General features: G+C 41.0%; 1 protein-coding gene across 1 annotated transcript in view; it reads left to right on the top strand.

Moving 5' to 3' along the window:
- Positions 1 to 22968, top strand: part of DOCK2 (dedicator of cytokinesis 2) — a 387891-nt gene that overhangs the window by 97942 nt on the left and 266981 nt on the right. Inside the window, exons 24-25 of the mRNA XM_040982635.1 lie at positions 5188 to 5258; positions 6489 to 6595. Of these exons, the coding sequence (XP_040838569.1) occupies positions 5188 to 5258; positions 6489 to 6595 (178 nt within the window). The remainder of the gene's footprint in view (positions 1 to 5187; positions 5259 to 6488; positions 6596 to 22968) is intronic.

Here is a 22968-nt window from a genome sequence, read left to right as displayed (position 1 = left end):
GGGAGAGGAGAAAAGTGCTCATCCATTCATGGGAAGGTAACCTTAGGGACACCATTTTGGTTTGCGAGGTCTTGGTTTATAAAAGGGGAAAAGCAATGTCTGAAGATTTCAGAGGATCAAATAAAATAAGTCAATAGGAAGTGTCGGTCCCATAATGTAAATTAGTTTAAATAACATTTAGTCATTTATGCCACTACATCCCCTACTGTATCTTAAGTAGAAGCTTTTCAGGCATTTTATTAGAGCAGCAGAAGCTGGAAGCGGGTGGGTATATGTGTTTCTAACCTTATCACATGAGGCCAGGTAGTAAGAGGACTTTTAATTGTTTATTACATTAAGGCAATCAAGGAAGAAAAAAAAAAAACTCACAAGAACTGACTAGGAAAAAAGAAATAGATGGCAAAGTTTGGCTAGTGCCATGGTACACAGGGACAGGTTTGAGCTCCACCTGCATGGAATACAGTGGGGAGAGTGCTACAGTGGGCGAGGTGTCGGCTCTAAGTGCTGGTTAGGAGCACACCTAATGTACTCCAGGAACCCCTTACTTGTGCTGCCTTAGTTCCTAGTAGAGTAGATCTGCTTCAGATCTCAGCTTTGTCCATTGGGTGTTCTGAGACTGAAGCATGTTATTTCCCATTTCTAAGGCTCATCTGGCTTTAGCGAATTGCTTTCTGGGGTTTTCCTTAATGTTCTGAGTTGCATAGCAACAGGTCTCCCAAACCACGTAAAGTGCAAATCCAATAGTTCAAAGAGGATGGGAAGGGGAGTAAAAGCTTAAAGTCTGAGATATTTTATAATGCCCCAATTTGATGGAATTAAATAAACATATGGTGTTTAATGATGTGCCCCTTTGGTCACTACCATTGCCTATCTTGCTAATAGTGTCACTCGTGTATCAATAGAGGTAAAGGCCCACGACTTTTATTTGCCCAATGTCTAGAATAGTACAGAAAATTCTTGAACATGTATTGGCTGAATAATTAAAGAATGAGTACTAGGTTCTGCCATTTTTTGTTGTTGTATGTTTTAGCGTTTATTAAATATGAAGCGTTGAGTTAAATGGTTCACATACATTGTGAGCTCAGTTGAGCTCTGTAACAACTTTGTAAGGCAACTCTTCTTATCTCTCCTTTACAGAAGAAGGAAAGGGAGCTTAGAGGGGTTGAGTAACCTCACCCTAGCTGAAACGTATTGGATTTTGGATTTGAATTGAGTTCAAACTCTGAATTCTTCATCAGTATAAAACAATAGTGCAATTTCATTAAAAGACTCTCATCTTCTGGAAAAGAGCCAGGTAGATGAGTGTTCAACAATAGTAAGCAATGGGGAGGACAGGCAGGTGTTTGGCCCATGGTCATGAACATGAGCTAATTAAGGATGCCTCTTCCTTCCCTCTCTCTTCTCTGCAATTGATATATAAATGTTTAAATGTCTGAGCTGAGAGGGAAAACGTGCCCTGTTCTGGAGAAGTGGCCCACAGTCTATATGCTTAGAGGTAGGGAAGAAGAAAACTCAATGTATAGCAGAAGGAGTTGGGAGTTTGCCCCAAACCTTTGAGTGATTAGGTAATTCTTTTATATATATATATATTCTTTTATATATATATATAATATATTCTTTATATTATTCTAATATATATAATATATTCTTTTTATATATATATAATTCTTTTATATATATATATTTATTTATATATATATATATATATATTTATTTATTTATTTATTGAAAGGCAGATATACAGAGAGGAGGAGAGACAGAGAGGAAGATCTTCCGTCCAATGATTCACTCCCCAAGTGGCCGCAACAGCCGGTGCTGTGCCGATCCGAAGCCAGGAGCTAGGAACCTCCTCCAGGTCTCCCACATGGGTGCAGGGTCCCAAGGCTTTGGGCTGTCCTCGACTGCTTTCCCAGGCCACAAGCAGGGAGCTGGATGGGAAGTGGAGCTGTCGAGATTAGAACTGGCGCCCATATGGGATCCTGGCACATTCAAGGCGAGGACTTTAACTGCTATGCTATCACGCCGCCCCCCATCCCTGTTTTTAAAGCTTATGTTTAACATTTAATAATTTCATGTATGTCTTCAAAACAAGATGATGTTTTGGTAAATGTACACACTGTGATGATCAAAATAGCATATCTGTCACCTTAAACATTCACCATTACTTTTGTGGTTTCTGTTTTAAAACCTTGCAAGTAATGTCTCATTATATTTATGTATTTAGGTATATCTTAATTATGATTTGTACATGTATTCTTTTGTCCAGATACTGGGGATGAGGGAGGGTGCTGGAGAGATGAGATGACAGGTGATTTAATGTTCATATTCTACAGCACCTATTGTGTGCTGGGCCTCACAGTGGATACTCTATTTCTTTCTCTTTTATCCTCCATGCAGATGCAGAGGCTCAGAGGGTAAAGTCCGGTGCCTAGGCCCAGGCAGGTCTAGGTGGAGAACCCAGTTCATATGTAGATTACTCTTTGCTCAATGTCATTTGGCTTAATGCTTAATGAAAACACAGTTTTCCAGGAGTACGTGGTCTTGCAAGCTTCAGGACATGTAGCTATGGGTCTGTTTAGATTGCAGAGGTTGTAATCAGGGAGCCCATGCTGGAAAGGTGATCTAGAGTTGTGTTTGACTTGGATAGCGCAGAGTTAAAACAACTGAACAAGAACGACTCATTCCTCAGATGGATGACCCTAAAATCCTCCATTTCACTCCTTTCTCTTGTGTGGCCAACATTGCAGTTGCCTAATTTTTGCTGCATCTGTTTTGCATTTCCTGATAAAGATAGTCCTTGAACAACTAGGTTGGAATGTACTGTGGATGGTAACTGCCTAGAGGAAGGGCACAGTGTTTCACAGCATATTAAAGTTCTGAAAAGTTCTGTAGTTTAAAAAAAAAATCTCATTGTTTGCATAAACCAGTGTTTCTGAAAATGATTTGATTTCAAATTCCCTTTACCCAATAAAACACCTAATATTGTCCTTTAGGACAAGAGTGCCCAAAGGAACATAGCTTTAGAAATTCTGGTGTTAGAATCCTCTTTTTTCATGCAGATCTGAAAGAATGAAGAACAGCTCTCTAGATACAAAAATCCAATAACTGTAAAGTCAAACAATTTTGACAACATGTAAATTAAAATCTTCCCATGCAATGAAAGACATTATAAACAAAGGTACACAGACAAGAAAGAGACAATCCTTGAGAAATATGTTTTGGCCAAAGGTTAATATTAATAATGCACGAAGGATTCCTTAAGCCAATAAGGAAAAAAAAAAGACTAAAAAAAAAGGAAAAATTATATGAATGAGCTTAGTAAATATCAGTGTCTGATAATTATAGAATCCATGAATACCTGCACTAGCAATATCAAGTCATGAACATCAAATGGACAAAATTGAAAAGGTAGTGAATCTCAGGGTGGGCATGTGGAACAGTGGTTAACTTGCCCCTTGGGATGCTGGCATCCTGTATCAGAGCATCTAGTTTACATTCCGATTACTCTGCTTCTTATCCAGCTTCTTTCTGAATCATACTCTGGAAGGCAGCAGCGATGCCACACAAGTTGTTGGATCCCTGCCACCTGTGTGGAAAATCCGGCTTGAGTTCTAAAAGCCTGGCTTTAGCCTGGCCAAGTCAAGGCTGTTGCAGGCAACTGGGAACCAGTAGATGGAAGAGCTCCTTATCTCTGTTTCTCTTCCCTTCAAATACAAATGAAAGCAATTAAGTAAAGCATTTTTAAGGTTAAAACTATAGAACTCTTCAACAATGTTGTGTATCTATCTAGTACTAGCAAGGTTATCGCAAAAAGGAGCTGTTAGTAAAAGGAATTTGTTGCTTCTTTTAAGATAATTTGAAAATATCTTTAAAATTTCATGGATATTTTGGTAAGCTATCTCTTTAAAAACTGTATCTTACATAGATCCTTACATGTATACAGACATATATGCTAAATATTTTCTTACTACAGCCCTTGTAATAAACAGGCGCTGTACACATTTAGGCCTTGCTGGATAGGGTGACACAGAAAGAATACACTCTGTGAAGTGGCATGCCAAAATTCCACTGTCATGTTGGCTGAGTGTACACAGCAAGTTGCAGAACTGTGTATACACACACACACACACACGCACACGCACACACACACACACACACACGTGTTCTTGTAAAGAAAGAAGTCCAGAAGGGAAGTTAGTGGACTGCATCCTTAACATTGGTCCCTCCCTTGTGAGAAGAGACATTGGGGCTGAGATGAGAATGTGGGACTTCAGGGGTGATACCTTGTCTAGTGTGAAATCTTTTTTTTTTTTCTTATCAAACATAATAGTTCTGACCCTTTAAAAATAATGAAAAACCATTAAAAAAGAAGAATGAGCCCAAAGAAAGACAGTGTCTGTGTAAGGGGCCATATAGCTTGAGGGCTTCAAGAAGTGTTTGTAAACGTAACCTCACTGAGTTTGAACCGAATCTCTCCTCTCCCAAACTTGAGATGGCCTGGAGATAGTTATTTATTTTTGAATGTACCAGAAATTTATTTATCTATGAAAAGAATATTTCCCTTGCAGGCCTGTAATTAACAAGATAATCTATTAACAGTGTTTAGCATGGTGTCTACTCTGTTGTAAATTCTCGGAGAAAAGTCATAGTAATTACTTATGGAAAGAAGCTCAGCTCTGTGTGCCTAGAAGTAATATTTTTCTTTAAGAAAGTAATTTTCATGTCAGGCATTTCACCTGGCACTTAAAGACCCCCCGCATTTTTATTGGAGTAACTGGGTTTGATGTTATGCCCCAATTCCCAACCCCAGCTTCCTGCCACTGAGTTCCTGGATTATGTTTCTTGCTCCACCTATTGGCCTTGCACCTGGCTGTTGAGTGTATTTGGGAAGTCAGGTAATTGATGGGCGCATTTGGCTGACTGTCCTTCTTTCTCACGATCTCTCTTTTTCTTTTCTTTCAAATTAAGCAAGTAATTTAAAATGTGCATATTCTGTGTGCTACTGCTGGAAATTGTGACTTCTTTTATATCCAATGAATTTCAGTCTATAAACATAGTGGCTTCAGTCTAGAAGTGTCCCAGAAACGGAGTCATCTTCCCCTACCCATATCATGTTGCAGAGCAGCCTTGCTAGCCCAGAGTTGTTGCATGTGGCCATCACTCATGTTTATTTCATCTTCCACCCAGGTGGCGGCTTTGAAATATATCCCATCTGTCCTCCATGATGTGGAAACCGTCTTTGATGCAAAGTTACTCAGGTGAGAGTTTATGATGTGCTTGCCTGGGCTCTGTGGCAAAACAAGGATTTGTAGGGAAAGGAGGGCTGTTTTAGGGTGTTCCAGATGAGCTCTCAGTTCAGGGATAAGGCGGACACACGGCAGGAGCCTCATTTGGGGATTCCACTGCAGAATTTTTGCCTATTGGTTTTGTTGGGCTCGACTTTGACCAAAAACCCAGTAGCTTACAAGCATCTTTACTTGAGGATGTAGAATTTCAAAATGTGTATATTAAAAAATGATGTCTGATGCAAAACATCTCTCTTTCACCTGAGCTGAAAGATTGTTTGGGGTTCTAGTCTTTGTCGCATAAGACCTTGCGGTTACAAATGGAGAATAAACAAGAATGTTTCAATAGATGATAGATGATTTTGCATCCTTGTTATTTATTTATTTGTTCATTTTGAAGGCATAGAAGGGCAGACAAGCCGAGATCTCATATCTGCAGGTGCACTCAACCAGATACTTGCAACACCTAGGACTGGGCCAGGCTCTAAAGAAGTACCACTTGGAACCAAATCTGTTCACATTGTGTCCACACTTCTTTGAACCGTGCCCATCAGATACTAAGCATGTGCTTAATATGTACTTTGAAGCATTAATAAATGCATGAACGCATTCTGCAATACTGACAGGTTTTTTTTGTTTGTTTCAGGGTTCTTTTTAAACTTCATTCTATTCAAGTGGGAGAGCTTTCTCTTTCTTGATGTCTCAAACTGCTTCTATCCCACAACTCTCTCATGCTTTTTTACACTGAAAGACTTTTTTTTTTTAAATCTGAAAATTTTATTATAACAGTACCAGGCATGGAACATTTGTAAATGAAGTCAGAATCTGGTTTTAAATGCTTGGAAGTTTGACTCCCTATCTTTATGACCTTAAGAAATTAATTAACCTTTCTAAACCTTAGTGTTCTCACCTATAAAACCAGAGTAAGTATTCTGTGTAACCCTTAGAGTTGGTTTAAATGGCACAGTGAATGTAAAATGCAAAGCATGTGTCTGATACACTCAGGGTTATTGATGTTTTTTCACATCTCTTTTTCATGCTGTTAATATTCAACACAAGCTACTGACATGCATTTCCTGGAGAGTTACTGTGCATCTCATGCTCTGCCAGGAATTGGGGGGTCCAAAGGGATTGACAGCTGTGCTGTTTCTGTCTCTAAATGACAGCTAAGTGACTGCAAGATTCTGCTTTTTCTGCCTGCAGCCAACTCCTCTATGAGTTCTACACATGCATTCCTCCAGTCAAACTCCAGAAGCAGAAAGTGCAGTCCATGAATGAGATCGTCCAGAGCAACCTTTTTAAAAAGCAAGGTAAATGTTGAGCGTTCCTGGCAGGTGTGTGATGCCATGAACCACACATGCTGGTCAGGCGGCTGGGCAAGAGAGAGCACTACTTGCCCAGGTATTCTTTGATAAGTCGCTCAGTCTGTTCAAGTGTAGAAAATAGAAAGTAAATGACAATATAGGCACCAAGATATAAAGTGATTTTAGAGAAGCCTAAGGTGCATTGTTTATTTCTCTTAAGAATATTTCACCCAGTGGTAAATTTGGAGCCGTAGGCTTTAAGTCATTGTGGTATATGATTTTTGTCTCTAATGTATTATCCTTAAGTCAAGGGGAAGCAAGTGAAATTCCTTTAGTTGAAAGAACCACCGATGGGGAAGTTCCCCAGATTTCAAGTGTGTAGAATAAATGGGAGAGCTCGTTACAATTGGAATCCATCTCAGAGATTCCAGTTGAGTAGAATTAGGTTAGCTTTTAGAGAAAAATATAGATTGTTTCTGAGTAAGTATTGCATTTACATGGCTTCAAATACAGCGGTGTGGAAGGGTGTCCCCTAAAAAGGGTGCCCCAGACCCTGAGTGTGCCACTTCCATCGTCAGAGTTGACCAGTGTGTCCACTTCATGGAGGCACATGCTGCAGATGACCATCAAAGACAAGTATACTACTGGCCTTTTATTATCACTCAAGTGGTAGCACATTATGTGATTTCTCTGCACTTGGCTTTTCTTTATATATTGTGTATATTTTTGAAGCTCAGAGAATGACAATGAATTTGGAAAGAGCTTCTGCTGCTCCTAAGCTGGTAACCAGTAGATACTGTGATAACTCAGCCACTGCCAAGGGACTCAGGGTCTCTTGAGGTGAATAAGCTAGATGCCCATTGATTTTCCAGATACGCACAGCATGATTTAGACGTCTGTTCATCCTCTACTTCATCTTAAGTAATATTCTGTATTCGTGGATCCAGCCAAATGAATCGTGCCTTTTGTTCAATATAACTGCACTGGATCTTGCAATACAGATCTTGCATTTTGTACCACATCCCCGCATTGCTGATTCAAAAAAAACTCTACATTCCTTCATTCCTTTCTTCCTCTCTGTAACAGAAAGAAATGACTTCAGGGTAAACATTGTTTTCTGTGCCCTAAAGATGAGCTCTAGGGAATTTAAATTCTTCTGTCCACAGCGATGTCAGCAATACAATGAGAAACAAACTATGCAAGTAAGTAGAGGTTCTAGAATTCAGAGCATTAGCCATCATTCAACTGGAATTTATTCAGAGTGAAGCCTGAATATTTATGCAAATTGCCTGGTAATCACAGAAATATTCAGGAACCACTTCACTGTGAAGGTTTTTTTCCCAATGCCTGGTTAACGTGGTGCATCCAGAATTGCACTCTGAATTCTATTCCTAAGGGCAGGAGAGAGATATGGGGAAAGAAAAGCATCCTTTGAGTGATTTTTAACATTTAACTCTAATTTTCTGAACATTGACCAGATTTGTGACAACGTATTAGCACAATACATGGAGGGGGATCTTAACAAAGTTCCTGGAATGCGTGTATATTAAAAAAAAAAATAGTACATATAGCTTGCCAAATGTCTGGACAAAAATAAGCTTATCTTATAATTCCCTTTTCCATGAAGTTTTGAAATAGCCCTATGGGTCTTGTTTGTACAAGGTATTTTGTGTGAGGTCGCATGAGATTCATCCTGTGACTTTTGCTGTACTTCTTGCATTGCTGTGGCTTGTCAAGCCCGAGACAAGTTCTGGCTTCCATATTCTTGCTCTGAAAACTTTGAAAGATGCTTTACCCCTTCCTGCACTATCAGCTCCTTTTAGGATTTCAGGTAATATAGTAGAACAAATTGAGGTCCGTCCTAGGGATGTGACAAAGGCATCACGAGCTACATATGACACTGCCCAGCCAGTAGAGAGGGGATTGCCGTCCTTGTCAGGGGCCCAGCAAGGCACTGGGGCCAGATGGAAGAGCAAGAGCCCAGACTGTGCAAGTGCTGTCACTTGCAGCCCCATGGAAGGGGGCAGGGTAATGCTGTTGCTGAAGCCATGTCTCAGGGGCTGTGAGATGGCCCCTGAGGCTTAGCATCATCATGGGGCAGGCTGGACAGCTGCTGCTTCCCAGTCCTGCTGTGTGCCTGGGTTTCAGGTTCAGTCAAAACTCTCTGATTAACCAACAGCCAGCCAGCCCTGGCATTTGCTGCACACAGTTACCAAAGAAATGCAGAGTCCTTATCTTTAAAGACATTCACAGACTAGGAGGAGGCAATAAAGTGCCCCATGGGCACCCATTTTCAAGAAGATGCAAAAATAGAATCAGTCCGCCCATCTCTGGCTCACATGGGAAGCTGTGTACTCTTAAAAAGCGTAAAAGTGATTCTTGTCCGCCTTTTCATTTGCTAAGTGAATTTTCTTCCTGAAAGAATCCTGAAGGACGATCTCTGCTTACCCCCTTTCTGAAGTCCTCATGTTCCAAATGAAGACGATTTGAGTTTGTGTACACTGCCTGGATGTCCAGTGCCGTGACATCTTTCCACCCTTACTAACTGAGCCTGATTCCTCTGTTCAGTTTGAGTGGCGTTGAAATTCCTCCTGTTATTCTGCCTCTGAAGCCTCCTGGGCCTCAGGGATGTGATCTGCCTCGAGCCTGTGCTCATCTAATGGGCACATGTGCAAGGTGCCTGGAGCAATACTGGTGACATGAGGTTGTATTCACAGCCCTGGACATTTGTGTTAGGCACCAAACAGAGAGCCACAGGGCTCTGGGAACTCTTTCTGATTTTGGCCTGCCTTCCTGAGGATCCTACAGAGGGCTTGTTGGTTCTTGGCTCACTCTAGGCTAAGCTGAACTTGTGATTCTGCCCCTTATCAGCTGTGCATGTATGGAGAATTTTCTTAACTTTTTTTTCCTTAGCTTTGACTCTCAGTAGGATCATCTGTAAAATGGGGATGGTACTAAGAGGAAATCTTAGAAAACTGCTCTGTGAGCTAATGAGATGCATGATGCTGTTAAAGTGCTCTGTGTAGGATCAGGGTCGGCATCTTACTAAGTAGTATCTTGTTCTTGCGGTTGTTCTCTCATGTCGTCCCTTTTGCTATCCCCGGTGTCAGGTTCCTTGCTATGTAGGCGTTTCTTTGTATTTGACTGTTGTACATGACCTCAAGTCAAGCAATCTGCATCCTAGGATGCCATGCGTCCCCCACCCTCCACCCCCCCAATGTCTGTGAAATACAGTAAAAAGGAATTGACGCATGATGTGATTCCCATTCTGGCATTGAATGACTTTTCCCACTTTTATTTGACTTCTATAGAGTATTTTTGTGAAGGGCCAATGTTATGTTTGCCTAGAAAGATATAGATTAGGGTAGAAGTTGGTGGCTTTTCAGTACATTGTTTAGCTTGATACAGGTCACATCAGAACTGTACTGGTCACCTCTTCTCCTTGGTTTCGCTTTCCAAGGATTCAGTCTACAAATACTGAATGAAAAATTTCAAAAATAAAGAATTAAGAAACTTTAGATGATGTAATATTCTGAGTACTGTGATCTAGATCTCACACTGGCAGGCTACATCCCATATGGGACTTGAATCACTCCCTCTATCCAGTGTATTCACACTATATTCCCTACCTGTCAGTTAGTGTCTTTGTGGCCTTCTTGGCTATCAAGTCAACTGTTGGAATACTGCAGTGCTTGTGTTCAAATAACCTTTATTTAACTTAACAGCTCCCAAGCAAAAGAACAATGTTGGTAATTCAGATATGCCAAAGAGAAACCGTAGGCACTTTCTTTTAGTAAACGTTAAACATTCTGAATTTAAGAAAAAAAATTCGTATGTAGAGGTTGCTAAGACCTATGATACAATAAAGTATTTTGAGAGAAAACCATTCATATAACTTTTATTACAGTATATTGTTATAATTCATATTTCATTAGTTGCTAATTTCTTACTGTGCCTAACCTGGAAATTAGACTTCATCATACATTTATATGTATAGGTAACTCAGTGTATATAGAGGGTCAGTATTTTCTGTAGTTTCAACATCCAATGGCGGCAGGGGGAGGGGTGTGGGAGAGTGCTAGAATGAAAACCTCTTGATTCAGGGTGTGAAGGGACCACTGACTGTAAATGTGGTTGCCTGGCAGCCATCATCTCTGATGATTTGCTCCTTGGGTTCTTTGAAGACACATGTATTGTTTTCATTGCTACTTTTCCTCTTCTTTTTTTTTTTCATGAAGAGAGCTAACCTCTGTCAGCCTCCACTCTGAGTTGACTTGTGATTTTTTTCCAAAAGTTACTTCATCCTTCAAAGTGTGCATTTTTGCTTCTGTAGAATGGAAATAGCCATTGAGTTGGTTTCACTGTATTGTTGCAGACTCAGTGATGTGATGTGATTCTTAGCGTAGAATGTGTGTGTGAGTAAGGAGCCCCATGTGGACTGGCTTGCTCGGTGAGAATGACTTCAGGGCTCAGCAAGACCAGAACTGAGCAATCCTATAGGACTAATTTGCTGTCTTCTCCAACACAAGCTCAGACTTGCCTGGCGTGATGATGGGAGACAGGATGAGTAGACAGGCCCTGAGAAAGCTCTAAGGGAGTCTGCGAGAACACTGAAGCTCCGAGCCTTTGCAGTGAATTTGTCCCTGTGAGAACCTAATCTCTAAGTCATGTGTCTTTTTAGTCTGATGCTAATCAGACACGCCATCTGGTTGTGTGTAAACTGCTGTAGGATCCACATTGCTCACTTTTCTCTTCAGTTCCCAAAACAAACAGGGAGAAAGAGTGAAAGAGAGAGAGAGAGTAAGAGTGCTAGTAGAGATTTGGAAACGTGTCCAATATTTATTTGCAGCTAGTGGGCTCTTTCTTTTTTTTAAATTGGAAACTATTTTGAGAAGCTGTTTGTGAACCACAAAGCATCTGGCTTTCTTTTTATCAAGATGTAGCTGCCCTCTCTGCTTCCCTCCTCCCCCATCAACTTCTTATCTGTCATCCACACAGCCTGGAGCTGGTGATCCAGACTTCATGATTCCTAGCGTGTGGGGCAGCCATTCAGGGCTGGGGATGTAGGTCATGGCTGCAACCACATAAAGGCTCTGTTTTTCTAATCATTATTCCGTCGTGGCATCAGGTGGGCTGGAGGAAAGCCCCTGACTGTCAGCAGTTACTCTGCCTGGGAATTCATGTAACATCTCTTGAGTCTCAGATCCTGGAACGCACCAGTAGAATCAGTGACCTTTGATTCAGGACACGCTTATGTCTTGTCCTGGCTTGGTCACTTTCCAGCTGTACTCCTTTGAACAAGGAACTTCTCTGACTATGTTTCTGTAGCTGCAAAAATGTGAAAATTTATGTAAAACAACTAGCACGGGGCCTCAGACATAGTAGCAGCTTTAGTAGCAGCTTATTAAAAGGTATTTGTTGTAACATTCGTGACCAGAAGAATAATAGAGTCTCCTTTCGGATTATAGACATCAGTGAGTTTGCTTGGCCATGGGGGATCTGAAATCCTCAGGTTAGGAGGATGAACTGTCTTCCAGTGGTGACTGAACCAATTCACACTCCCATCCTTCCATGAGCTCCTGTGGATCCTCAGCCTCTTCTGTGGCTGTGTGTTGTCTTACTTGTTTGTTTTTACCAGTAAAATGGGTTTCAAAGATGTCATCGTCATCTTGATTTGCATTTCCTTGATCACCTGTGATTCTTGCTCACTTATCTTTTGCTTCTGTGATATTTCTAGCCATGTCTTTTGCCCCCTTTCCTGTTGACTTGGTTTAATTCTCTTATTAGTTTACAGGATATTTTATAAATGCTTCATGTTCCTCTTTTGCTGATTTTATATATTGAGTATATTTCCTCCCAATTTGTAACTTTTCATTGTAAAGCAGAAGCTCTTCTTTGAATATGATCATAGTTATTGATGTTTGAATAATCAAGTGTTTTTGTATCTTATTTAAGAAAGCTTCTTTAAGCCCAGAGCCTATAAGTTATTCATTTATATACATTTTTACAGAGATTCATGTTATTTTATATATATACATATAATATACATAAAGGAATATAATATATATATATATATACTCCTTTCATAGATGATTTAAAGATACATATATCATCTATGAAAGGAGTCTGATTTTTGTCTTTTTTTCCATTTGACCGTATGTTTTCCCCAGTTTTGCCTATTGGACAGTATTTCCTTTATCTGTGCTGGAGCCATGTTGCATATTGTGGACATTGCTCTTCCCTGGAGGATGACGTCAGGGTTGCTGTGTTTAGATCTGAACTCTGGTGGTGGTTATGTAGGTCCTCTGTGCCATGGCTCATTGAAGGGTAGAAGCTGAGAAGCATCAGGTAAGAGGAGCAGCCTCTGCTTTCTAATTCAAGCCCCAGATGGGATTCTGGTGTGATCTTAAAATCCTGGGACATAACAGCTATCTTCTGTAATCTTGGGCCCTCTTAGAATGAGATTTTTTTTCTCAGGGCAAGACGTTGCCATTAGAGCAACCTCCTTGTAGTTTCTTTATGCTTTTAATGAAAAGAGCAGAGAGCTTGGCTCGAGGACACCTGAGTTACAGCCGTCACATGTGCAGTAGCCCCTGCAGCTGATGGCTGTCGAATGCTGTGGTGCGGCACAGCAGGCACTGTGCCACGTGCTTAAATACATGATCTCACTCAGTGCGTGTTGTGTGATTGCACAAGTCACTTGGCCTCTCTGCAGAACAGCTCTTTACGATTAGTTGAATAATATTTCCAAAACTCCACCAACAATGAAAAATCTGATTTTAAACATCATCCTCTGATTCATAATTTTTCTAAATCTTTTGAACAAAAGATTTCATGCCTGAAAAAAAAAGCCCTCTCCTTTCAATCTGTTGCTCCTAACCCTTCTGAATGTTCTACCTGAGCTTGGGAGCAAGGTATGAGGCTGTTTTATAGAAGGTTAAAGACATAAAGGGAAATTGCACAGCGCCCTCAAGGTCACTTAGCCGATCATTAGCAAAGGCAAGCTCAGTTCCCTGGAGAAGTTAAAAGGATTTACATCATAGGAACCAATTCCATTTCTTCAAGAAGGTGCCATTAAGCTTTGAGGACTTCAGTTTCTTCTCTTATTGGAGCATATAGAGGCTTCAAAGATTTTCAAATAGGGAGACCGGTTTGCCCATCTGCTCTGTGGTGTTACAGAGGCATGTGCAGCCCCACAACATCCCTTCCACACTTTGCAGATCCGAGAAGGGCCCCGATGTCTCCTCTTGCCTGTTCTGTGTGTCTGACTGCCGACTTCATCCTCACAAAGGAACCTTCAGGTCCTGAGTCGGAGAAGGCAGTGATTTAATAAGCTGCAGAACAAATCCAAAGGACATTTATGAAAGTGCCTTTTCTAAAAGAAATTGGCAAACAATCAAAGCAAAAATTGCTCTTGAACTTCCAAAAAGCACTTTGAGTAACAATGTTTAAAGGTATTATGAAGTTAAAGATGCTTCAGATGGGTGATTCAATGGCAATCCAAATCATACCTATATACATGTATGTGGAATATATGTTATATATAAATGTATGTATGTATCTCCTCATTAAAACTTGCAGATAGCACAATTAGGTTGTTCTGCTTTTCAATCCAGCTTGTGTGGGATTCTTTCCCAGTTCTAGAATGAGTCTTTGCATTTGTGAAATCACAAACAACAAGGGAGTTTGTATAAATCTTTGTAAGGTTATGTGGTTACTGCTGAATTTTTTTTTCTGTAAAGTGATAGTCATGGGTGGTTTGAATTATAGTGAGGCAGGTTTTAGGATATTCTGGGAGTTTTATGTTGATCTCTTTAAGTTTGATTTTGCTGATTTTTTTCCCCCTCTAGCATCCTCTGAGAATAGAAGAAAGTTTGCCTAAGACCACGATACAGTTGAATTGAAAACCAGCTGCAGATTCATTTCACTTTTTTTTTTTTATTGAAAAGCTAAGAATATAACAGCATGATACTGAGGGGGGTATGAAAGAAATGCAGTACTATATCATTTTTCTGGTCACTATTTAACAGTAATTTTGTGCCCATGTTAAGCACTTCACACATTCTCTCAGCTAATAATTGTGATATTCCTGTGAAGTGTAAACTTTACTAGCTCCTTGCCAAAAGTGAAAAAGCTTGGAGGTAGAGACTTGCCAAGAGTCGCACAGTAAGCAGTACCACATGGTACGCGTTTCTGGTAATGTTTGTTGCTTTCCCAGTGCACTCCCTGTCTGCTATGCTATCTGGCATCAGAAGCCATCTGAAGTTTGTGTTTCCTGGGAGCTCACAGTGGGAGAGAAAAGATTTATATCAAGATGTTTTCAAACTTGAGTTTACCTGAGCAAGCCAGGCAACATAAGCAAACAAAGAGGCGAGGCCATAGCTGTTTTACCAAAGATATTTTTAATGTCATCCTCAACTGTATTTGAAACATGCGCTTTTTCCACATGTTTAATAGGCAGGTGTTTTGTGTACACACACAAAGATAGGAGCTAGCAGGCTGCAAGCACACAAATAAGTTAAGGAAATGAAAAGGCTGATTGTGTAGTGTGATTGGTTTATGCTATGTTTATAGGTTGGTAGACTGCATTATGTCCCCTAAAATGTAAAAATATTACATGATAATCCAAAATTTAGAGAATTATTTTTAAAAATTAAAAAAGGGATGTGATCCTTGTTATTTTTAAGAAACACTGTGGTAATAGGTTAGTCATTCATTCACTTCCCCACCTTTAACTGGGACAAATATATTCCTGCAGGGAAACAGGGCTCTACCTAAGGAAATAAGGGTGGACATCATCAGTGTCCAACTCAAGAGGAGAGGCAGACATTCAGGGTGAGGCCTGGGGAGGAATTTGTGTCACAGATAACAGGACAGCCCCGAGGGAGTGCCTACTGCAGGAGACTTTTATGTGAACCTGCTAATTTATATTTAAATAATATACAGACCGACCACCAAAAGCTACATAGGGACCCAGGAAGGCAGGTTCTATTGAAAAAAAAATCTAGATACAAATTTTATATTATATTATTTATTTATTTATTGAAATTCCTATTTTTTTTCATGATATAGTTCCTTAGGCTTAGGGATTTCCTCCTCCACGCTCTCCTGTCTCCTAACTACCACCACCCACTCTTTTCCCCTGTGTTGTAACTATAGCTTAGTCCTTTAACAACAGCTACAAGTCCATCATTCTGCTATTTAAGTGTATGCCGACATTGTAGGTATAGGCAATGATATAAAGTCCAGTGTTCTAGTGTCAAGATCTATTTAACAGCTTCATTGGGAGTCCATCTTTTATTCAAAAATACAGATGCTTGCTGCAGCGTAGCCCCACTTCATTGTATACTTACCTCCATTACATAGATCCTCTAGATAAATATATGTATATAAGTGCTTACCTATATACCTGCTGATCTTGTAGTTTGCATGAACACTGCCTTATATCAGAGAGAGAATATATGATATTTTTCCTTTTGGGATTGGCTTATTTCACTGAACATAATGCTCTCTAATTGGGACCATTTTGCTGCAAATGGTAGAATTTCATTCTTTTAAATGGGTGAGTAGTACTGTGGGGTAGATGTACCATTGTCTCTTTATCTACTCTTTTATTTTTATTCTATAGTAATTATTATATTTAGAAATAAAACTCTAGGATGATTGTGCTAAAGTTCAATGAGAATAATGCTTTTGCACTGTAAGGCACAGGTGGATGTAGAGGCTGGCTGCTGAACTAAGGAGATAGTATGACATAAACCCTTTCTGGACAGCCATGTATAGATGAGCTTAGATTGCCCGAACCACAGATTCTGCCTCTCAAGTTTCAACAAAACTCAATGTATCCTTGCCTGACCCATAGCCTTGCTAATCGAGTTTTCAGATCACACCAGATGCTCTGCCAGGCTCACTCTTGGGATGCAGGCAAGAAGGAGAGGGGCAGGAAGCGACATTTCTTGTTTATGGAGATTAGACTTACCCAGATATTGTGAGTTTATTGTAAAAGATTTGGAAATGCATAAAAGTGCCTGTGATGTTACGATTTACAGATAACCATGGCTTATTCTTTCTCTCTCTTGTATCATATATTTTGTATAATTGGGGTATTGTTTTACCAGGTTTGTAATTTGCTTGTCTCACTGAGAATTATTGAGAGCACTTTTCCGTTCCATTTTTTAAGGACTTCATAGGACTTTGTTGTATACATAACTGGTTTCAGTATTCTTATTTATGGATATTTAGATTCATTTTATTGTATACTAGAAAAATCACTTGAATTCATAGCATTAATAGATTGTGGTCCTCTTTCTCATTATTTATTTACTGTTGGGGATGAATCTCAATGAGCTTCCCTAGTGTTGTCTGGAGTTTTGCCCCTTTCTCCTCTTTACACACACACACACCCCACAGAATTTTACCCTCTGATTGTGTGCTAGATTCAGTACATAGTATGCCAGGTACTGCCCATGTAAGGAAGTTGAGTGACAGGCTGCACGGTGAGAGGGGACCCTGTGTTTCCCACTGCACCACTATCATCCTTGATGCATAGGGTGTGTCTGTGTGTGGACGCTCTCTGCACTACCAGGCACTTCAGTATTCAGCAACCACACAACGAAGGGCCTTCATTATCCCCAGGCATCCCAAGTAGATTTGCTGAACATGACACCATCCTGGCATGAGAGATCACCCAAATGGAACCAGACAGCGTAGCAAGGAGGGAAGCCAATTATCCAAAAGCAAATGAGACTCTAATGATGACTTAGCTAAAGAGGGTAAAATTAGTTGAGGAGAGATTCCCAATTTCTGATCTGAGCACACACAGTGCCAGCCAATTGTTTAGATGATGGGCCTGAATCAAGTCCTGATTTTGCCACTTTCAACATGACACTTCATCCCCAGAAAAATCAAATATTTCATCTGTCAAATGGAAACAGTATGAGAGGAGCACACTCCATTTTTGTTTATTGCGAACTTTGAGTGAAATCGTGCTGGTGAGATGCAAGCCAAGGTTTGATACTTAGCACAGGCTCACACATGGGGTTTCATCATCATCATCATCATCATCGTTGTCATCATCATCATCAGTGTGACTAATATTACTCTTATTTTAATTATCTGATAGTGTAGTAGAATGCAGAATTAAAAGTCATGAAGTCTGCATGTTCAGGGCTGAGGTTTTCTATATATTCCAACCTAGACAATGGATTTGTTGTTCAGTCTCCCTGTCCTCATCGCTCAGATAAGAAGCGTGAATTAGTTTCATCCTAGTGTTTCTGCATCCATGCCAGTTGCCATGAGAGGCTTTAAGGTTTGAGCTCTTATGTGCTGCCACACTCAGCACTTCCATTGCAACAAGTCCTCCTCTGTAGGAGGAACCTGACTTCTTAGTTATGTTTATTGGGCATTTACTAACATGCTGGTGGTGCACTCTGCAGACAATCATATATCATTATCTTCATGAGTTCTCACAGCAACTCTGTCTTATGGGGCTGCTGTAAGTACCCTTCTGCGCTTACTGGCACAGGAGCTGTCTAACGGCAGGCTCCTAACTTCATATGATACTGAAATACCACCGTGTTCCCAGCATTCAGCATTGCCACAAGTGATATATTTGTGCTTGTAAACTTTTGTCAGGTTATGGTCAAGCCGTTTGAAGGACTGGAATGGTGAGTAAGCTCCACAATGGGCTCATATTGTGCTCCTCTCTTACTGAATCTCCACCCTCACCACTGTAGGCACAAAGTCAAGAGGATACCTGTAAGAGGTTGGGGGCTGTGCTTGACACTTTAGCTCTATGAGCTTTCTGTTTCTGTCAAATGAGGTTGTTAAAAACCTACTTTGTCCTACTTGCTTGGCAGGATTGTGATGAGTTGCCCAATAGATTGTGTATGGTGTGTGTGTTTCAAAGATTTTAGCACACTAGCATATCAAACATCTGAGCTGGAAGAAGTGTTAACAACCTGCTGCCAAGAAATGGTCCAACTCAGAGAACTCTGAGGAGGATTCACCCTGTGCACATAACAAGCAAGCCTACACACCCTTGATCCTACTAAGACAAATATCTGTCTATCTACCCCGCCTGTCTGTCTCATCCTACTCTCTGTGTGTGTCTTTATCCTCCACCTGCCCATCTATTGGTCAAGTCCATCTCACTTGTTTCGATCTCCCACCTATATGTAACTATAATCTGTGCCTTCCTATTACTTATTGCACGTACCTACCCATACATCTGAAACCCAAGTAAAATATCCCGAGCCAAAAGAAGTGTGTCACCTCTCCCCTCCTCTTCTTGCTTTATTTATTTAATTTTTTGGGGTGTAATGGAAAAAACTGATTCGGCCTTGATGAATAATGTTCTTAGTGGAAGGGGAGGGGCTTGGATGATCTGAGAACTCAGTTTTGCTGTGAACCTACAACTGTTTTAAAGACGTCTGTTCAAAGTTAAAAAACAAATGCAGTGAGTGCGCGCACACGTGCGCACACATGCGCAAACACGCACACACATACCCCACACATGTTGACACCTGGGTTCAGTTGAAGTGTTAAGTGTGGTTCACATGGGTTCAAATCTACTGCCCCAGTCCATTTTACAGAAGAAACAAAAAGAAAAAAAAAATGCCTTCAATGATTCAGGTGGCTTCTTTAGAGTCTAATTACTGGAAACATTCAGAGCTTCTAGGACCACATCTTATTGGGACTTTTTTCAAAGATTGCTTCTGGAGAAACTCAAAGCATGGAGAGGTGGTGGCTCTGATGCAGGTGGGTTCAGGGTCAGGGTCAGCCATGGCAGCTTCCAGCAGTTTGGTTTAATCATATTCTGTGTCTTTGATTGTCTCTGTCTTCTACTCTACCACCACATGTCTTCTGTAGAATCCCCTTTTGGAATCTGCTGCTTTTGCTCCATCCCCGCAGGAACTCCACCTTGTCCCTGGCCCTCATCTTGAGCCTGAACTTCCCAAGTCTGCTTCTTGCATCCACCAGTCCTCAGGAAGGTTCTCCTTGTCTGGTTCCTCTGGGATCCAGGCTGTGGGGTAGATGTGGTGAATGACTATAGGTCCATCAAGTATCATGTTTCTTCCAATGGACATGATTGTCTTTGAAGCACTTAAGCACGTAGGCAGTGCCAACGATTACCATACAGAGAAACTAGGCCTTACAGCAGTTACAGGAATTCATCCCATTTCACCTTTCCTTCCAGAGATAATCCTAACCCATTTTTTAATGGGTCATCTGAAAAAGTGAAACATACCATGCCAAGGTGTGCATTATTTTAGTCTCAAACACAACACAGACTAATTTCATTTCAGGGAAGCGTGTTTTTCCTACCAACATGTCTTTTGCCTTAATTCCTTTGAGTTAACAACCCTGTCGGTACCATGCCAAGAAGCATTTGACTGGTTCTTACCCAGCCTGAAGCCCACTTTGTCCTGAAAATTGCCACTTTTCTGGTTGTAAGTGCTTGTGGTACCGTGAGGAATTGAGTCAGCTCTGATGAAATTGTTCAAATTTGGGTCTTTGCGCTCATAAGTGTGTGTGTATTTGCATGCGCATGTGTATGTATCCATGGGTGTATATTAATTGTGTGTTGGGTCATTAAGGAATACTCTCTTCATGTGATCTTTCTTCAGCTCTCTCAAATAGTTAAGATGGTGTATTAAAGCATTTGCACCCAGTAGCACCACTGAGTCTTTTAACACTGGCAGCTTCTGTCCAGGTAGGGAATTCCTCCTTGTTCATATTTAGCTTATCATAAGCCAAACCACTGCACATCACATCTCTGGTTTGAACTTCTCCAGATTTTCCCTTGTACATATTCAATGCTGATTTTACCACTTCATGTAAAGAGTTAGTGTTTTCTCTGTGTGGGAATCATTGGCACTGAGTAGGTGCCTGAGTACCTCAAAGACAATAATGTCCACTGGAAAAAAACATGGTACTCAAAGTTAGAGGATTAAAACGCTAACCTGGAAAGACTACTAACAAACTGTGTGATCTTGGACCTTGGATCCTTGGATCATTTAACCTATCTGGACTCCATTCGAACCATGTCTGACCAAGGAGCTGGCTCTCTTAGACCCCACCCATCTCTGTGATTCTGTGTTGCCAGGACAGCGCAGGAAAAGATGCAGCAAGCTCTAGGACTATTCAAACTGCTTGAAGAGACTGTGTGCTCCTGGACTCTTGACAGCACTGGTGTCAGCTTGACACAGAATACAAAGAAGGACTCATTGTACACAGATAAGGCCACAGCAGCACATTGTCCACAGAGATCATTGTGTGTCATCAGGAGGTTTATCAGGAGCACATCTGTGTTTCCTGGTGTGGGGCCTAATGCACCACCACCTGACTTCTGCCTCCACCCCCCCAGACAGTAGGTAGCAGTCAGGAAAGCACTGGCCCACTCACAGGGGGATGTTTCTCTGCCTGCACCAGTTTGTGTGATTCTTAAACAATTATTTCTCACCAGTGTTTGTCTCCACTGATATCCCGGATATGCTAGCACCTAAAAATGTAATGGGGTGCTCTGATTGGTTGAAGGTAGGGGGATTCTGGGCTGCACCTCTAGCTGAAGTGGCAGGTGTCAAGATCAATTATAATCCAGCAGGACGCTCTTCTTTCTGTCTGATGCCTGCATTGAGAAATCGAGCAAGTCCCAGTCACCTCACAGGGCATTTATGACATGTCAGGAGCTCACCACCCACTGCAAATCATGATGGGTGATGGGACCCATTTGAGCTGTGGCTCAGCAGGAACAGGAAAAAATAATTCCCTGAGTATGAGCTATGTGCTTGCCTTGTCCTAATGTATCGGGGGATCTCAGCCACATCCATCGACTGTAGGCCCTGAGGTGTGGAAGGTAAAACGGATCTTTCTTGCTGCCATTCCTTAGAGAGGAAACAACTGGGCAGCCAGACTGCTTACTGCTGTTGGTTCCCCTGGTGCAAATTGTTGCCGTCTCCTGTCCACCTATAGAGGAACACTGGGCAGCCCTCTGTGGTGCTTTTGTTTCCGTGGCTGGTCCTGGAAAGCAGGGCCCAGATCTGCAGGTCCTTTTTTTCTGGGCCTGAGAGTCAGAAATTAGAGAGAAAAGAATATTTACTCCCTTAGAGGAACTCGGTTTATTCAACACTGTCAGACCTCTGTTTCTCAGCTGTGTTCCTGTTTTGCCTTACCTGTTCTCATCTATGGTCAGTTTGTTCTCTCTGGCGTCACACTTTCTCTGTTCAGTCCTTAGTTGATGAACATCTAGGTTCATGCCACATCTTAGCTCTTGTGAGTTGAGCTCCCATAAACATGGTGTGGAGGTAAGTCTCTTTTATATTGCTGATTCATTTCCTTTGGGCAAATTCGCAGGAGTGTGATAGCTGGGTTATATGGTAGATGGATTTTTAGATTTCTGAGGAATCTTCATACTGTCTTTCATAGTGGTTATATTAGTTTACATTCCTGCCAGCAGTGTATTAGGGTACCTTTTTCTCTACAAACTTGCCAGCATTTGTTTTTCCATTTTTTTGGATGATAACCATTCTAACTGGGGTGAGGTGAAACGTTGTTGTTGTTTTCATTTGCATTTGCCTCATGGCTAGTGATCCTGGGCATCGTTTTATGTGTCTGGTGGCTATTTGTGTTTCATCCTTTGAAAAATTGTCTGTGATTGCTCTGAGCCCATTCTGTAACTGATTTGTTGTTGTTAATGTCTTTCTTCTGCTTCTTATGTATTCTGGACGTTGTTCCATCATCAGAAGTACAGGTGAAAAAAAAATAGCATTGTGTCAATTGTCTTCATTTTCTTGAGTGTTTCTGTGGAAGAGCAGAAGGTTCTTAGCTTTATATAATTCTACTTGGCTATTTTTTTAAGATTAATTTTTTTTTATTGTTAAGGCAGAATATCAGAGAGAGGGAGATACAGGGAAAAAAAGATCTTTCATCCTCTGGTTCATTTCCCAAATGACTGCAATAACTGGAGCTGAACCAATCCAAAGGCTGGAGCCAGAATTTCTTCTGGGTCTCCCATATGGGTGTAGAGTCCCAAGGACTTAAGCCACCCTTCAGTGCTTTCCCAGACCACAATCAGGGAGCTGGGTGGGAAGTGGGGCAGCCAGGGCATGGATTAGTGCCCAGTTAGGATCCCAGTGCTTGGAGGTGGAGGAGCTATCATTTTGGGCCTGGTGTTTTACTTTTATTGCCTGTGCTTTTTGAGTCTTATTAAAAAAATTGTCACTTAGTCCAAAGTTTTAACGTATTTCCCTTATATTTCCTTCCAGTAATTTGAATGTTCTAGGTCTTGAGTTTAGATCCTTGATCCATTGTGAGTTGGTTTTTGATAAGAATGTTAAGTAGTCATATTTTTTCATACTTCTGCATGCAGTGGTCTAATT

Source organism: Ochotona curzoniae, unplaced genomic scaffold, assembly GCF_017591425.1.
Source record: "Ochotona curzoniae isolate NIBS_2020 unplaced genomic scaffold, NIBS_Ocur_1.0 contig_1, whole genome shotgun sequence".
In the NCBI taxonomy this organism is placed as follows: domain Eukaryota; kingdom Metazoa; phylum Chordata; class Mammalia; order Lagomorpha; family Ochotonidae; genus Ochotona; species Ochotona curzoniae.
Note: the sequence above shows the minus strand (reverse complement) of the source record. Positions and strands in the feature narration are given on the sequence as shown.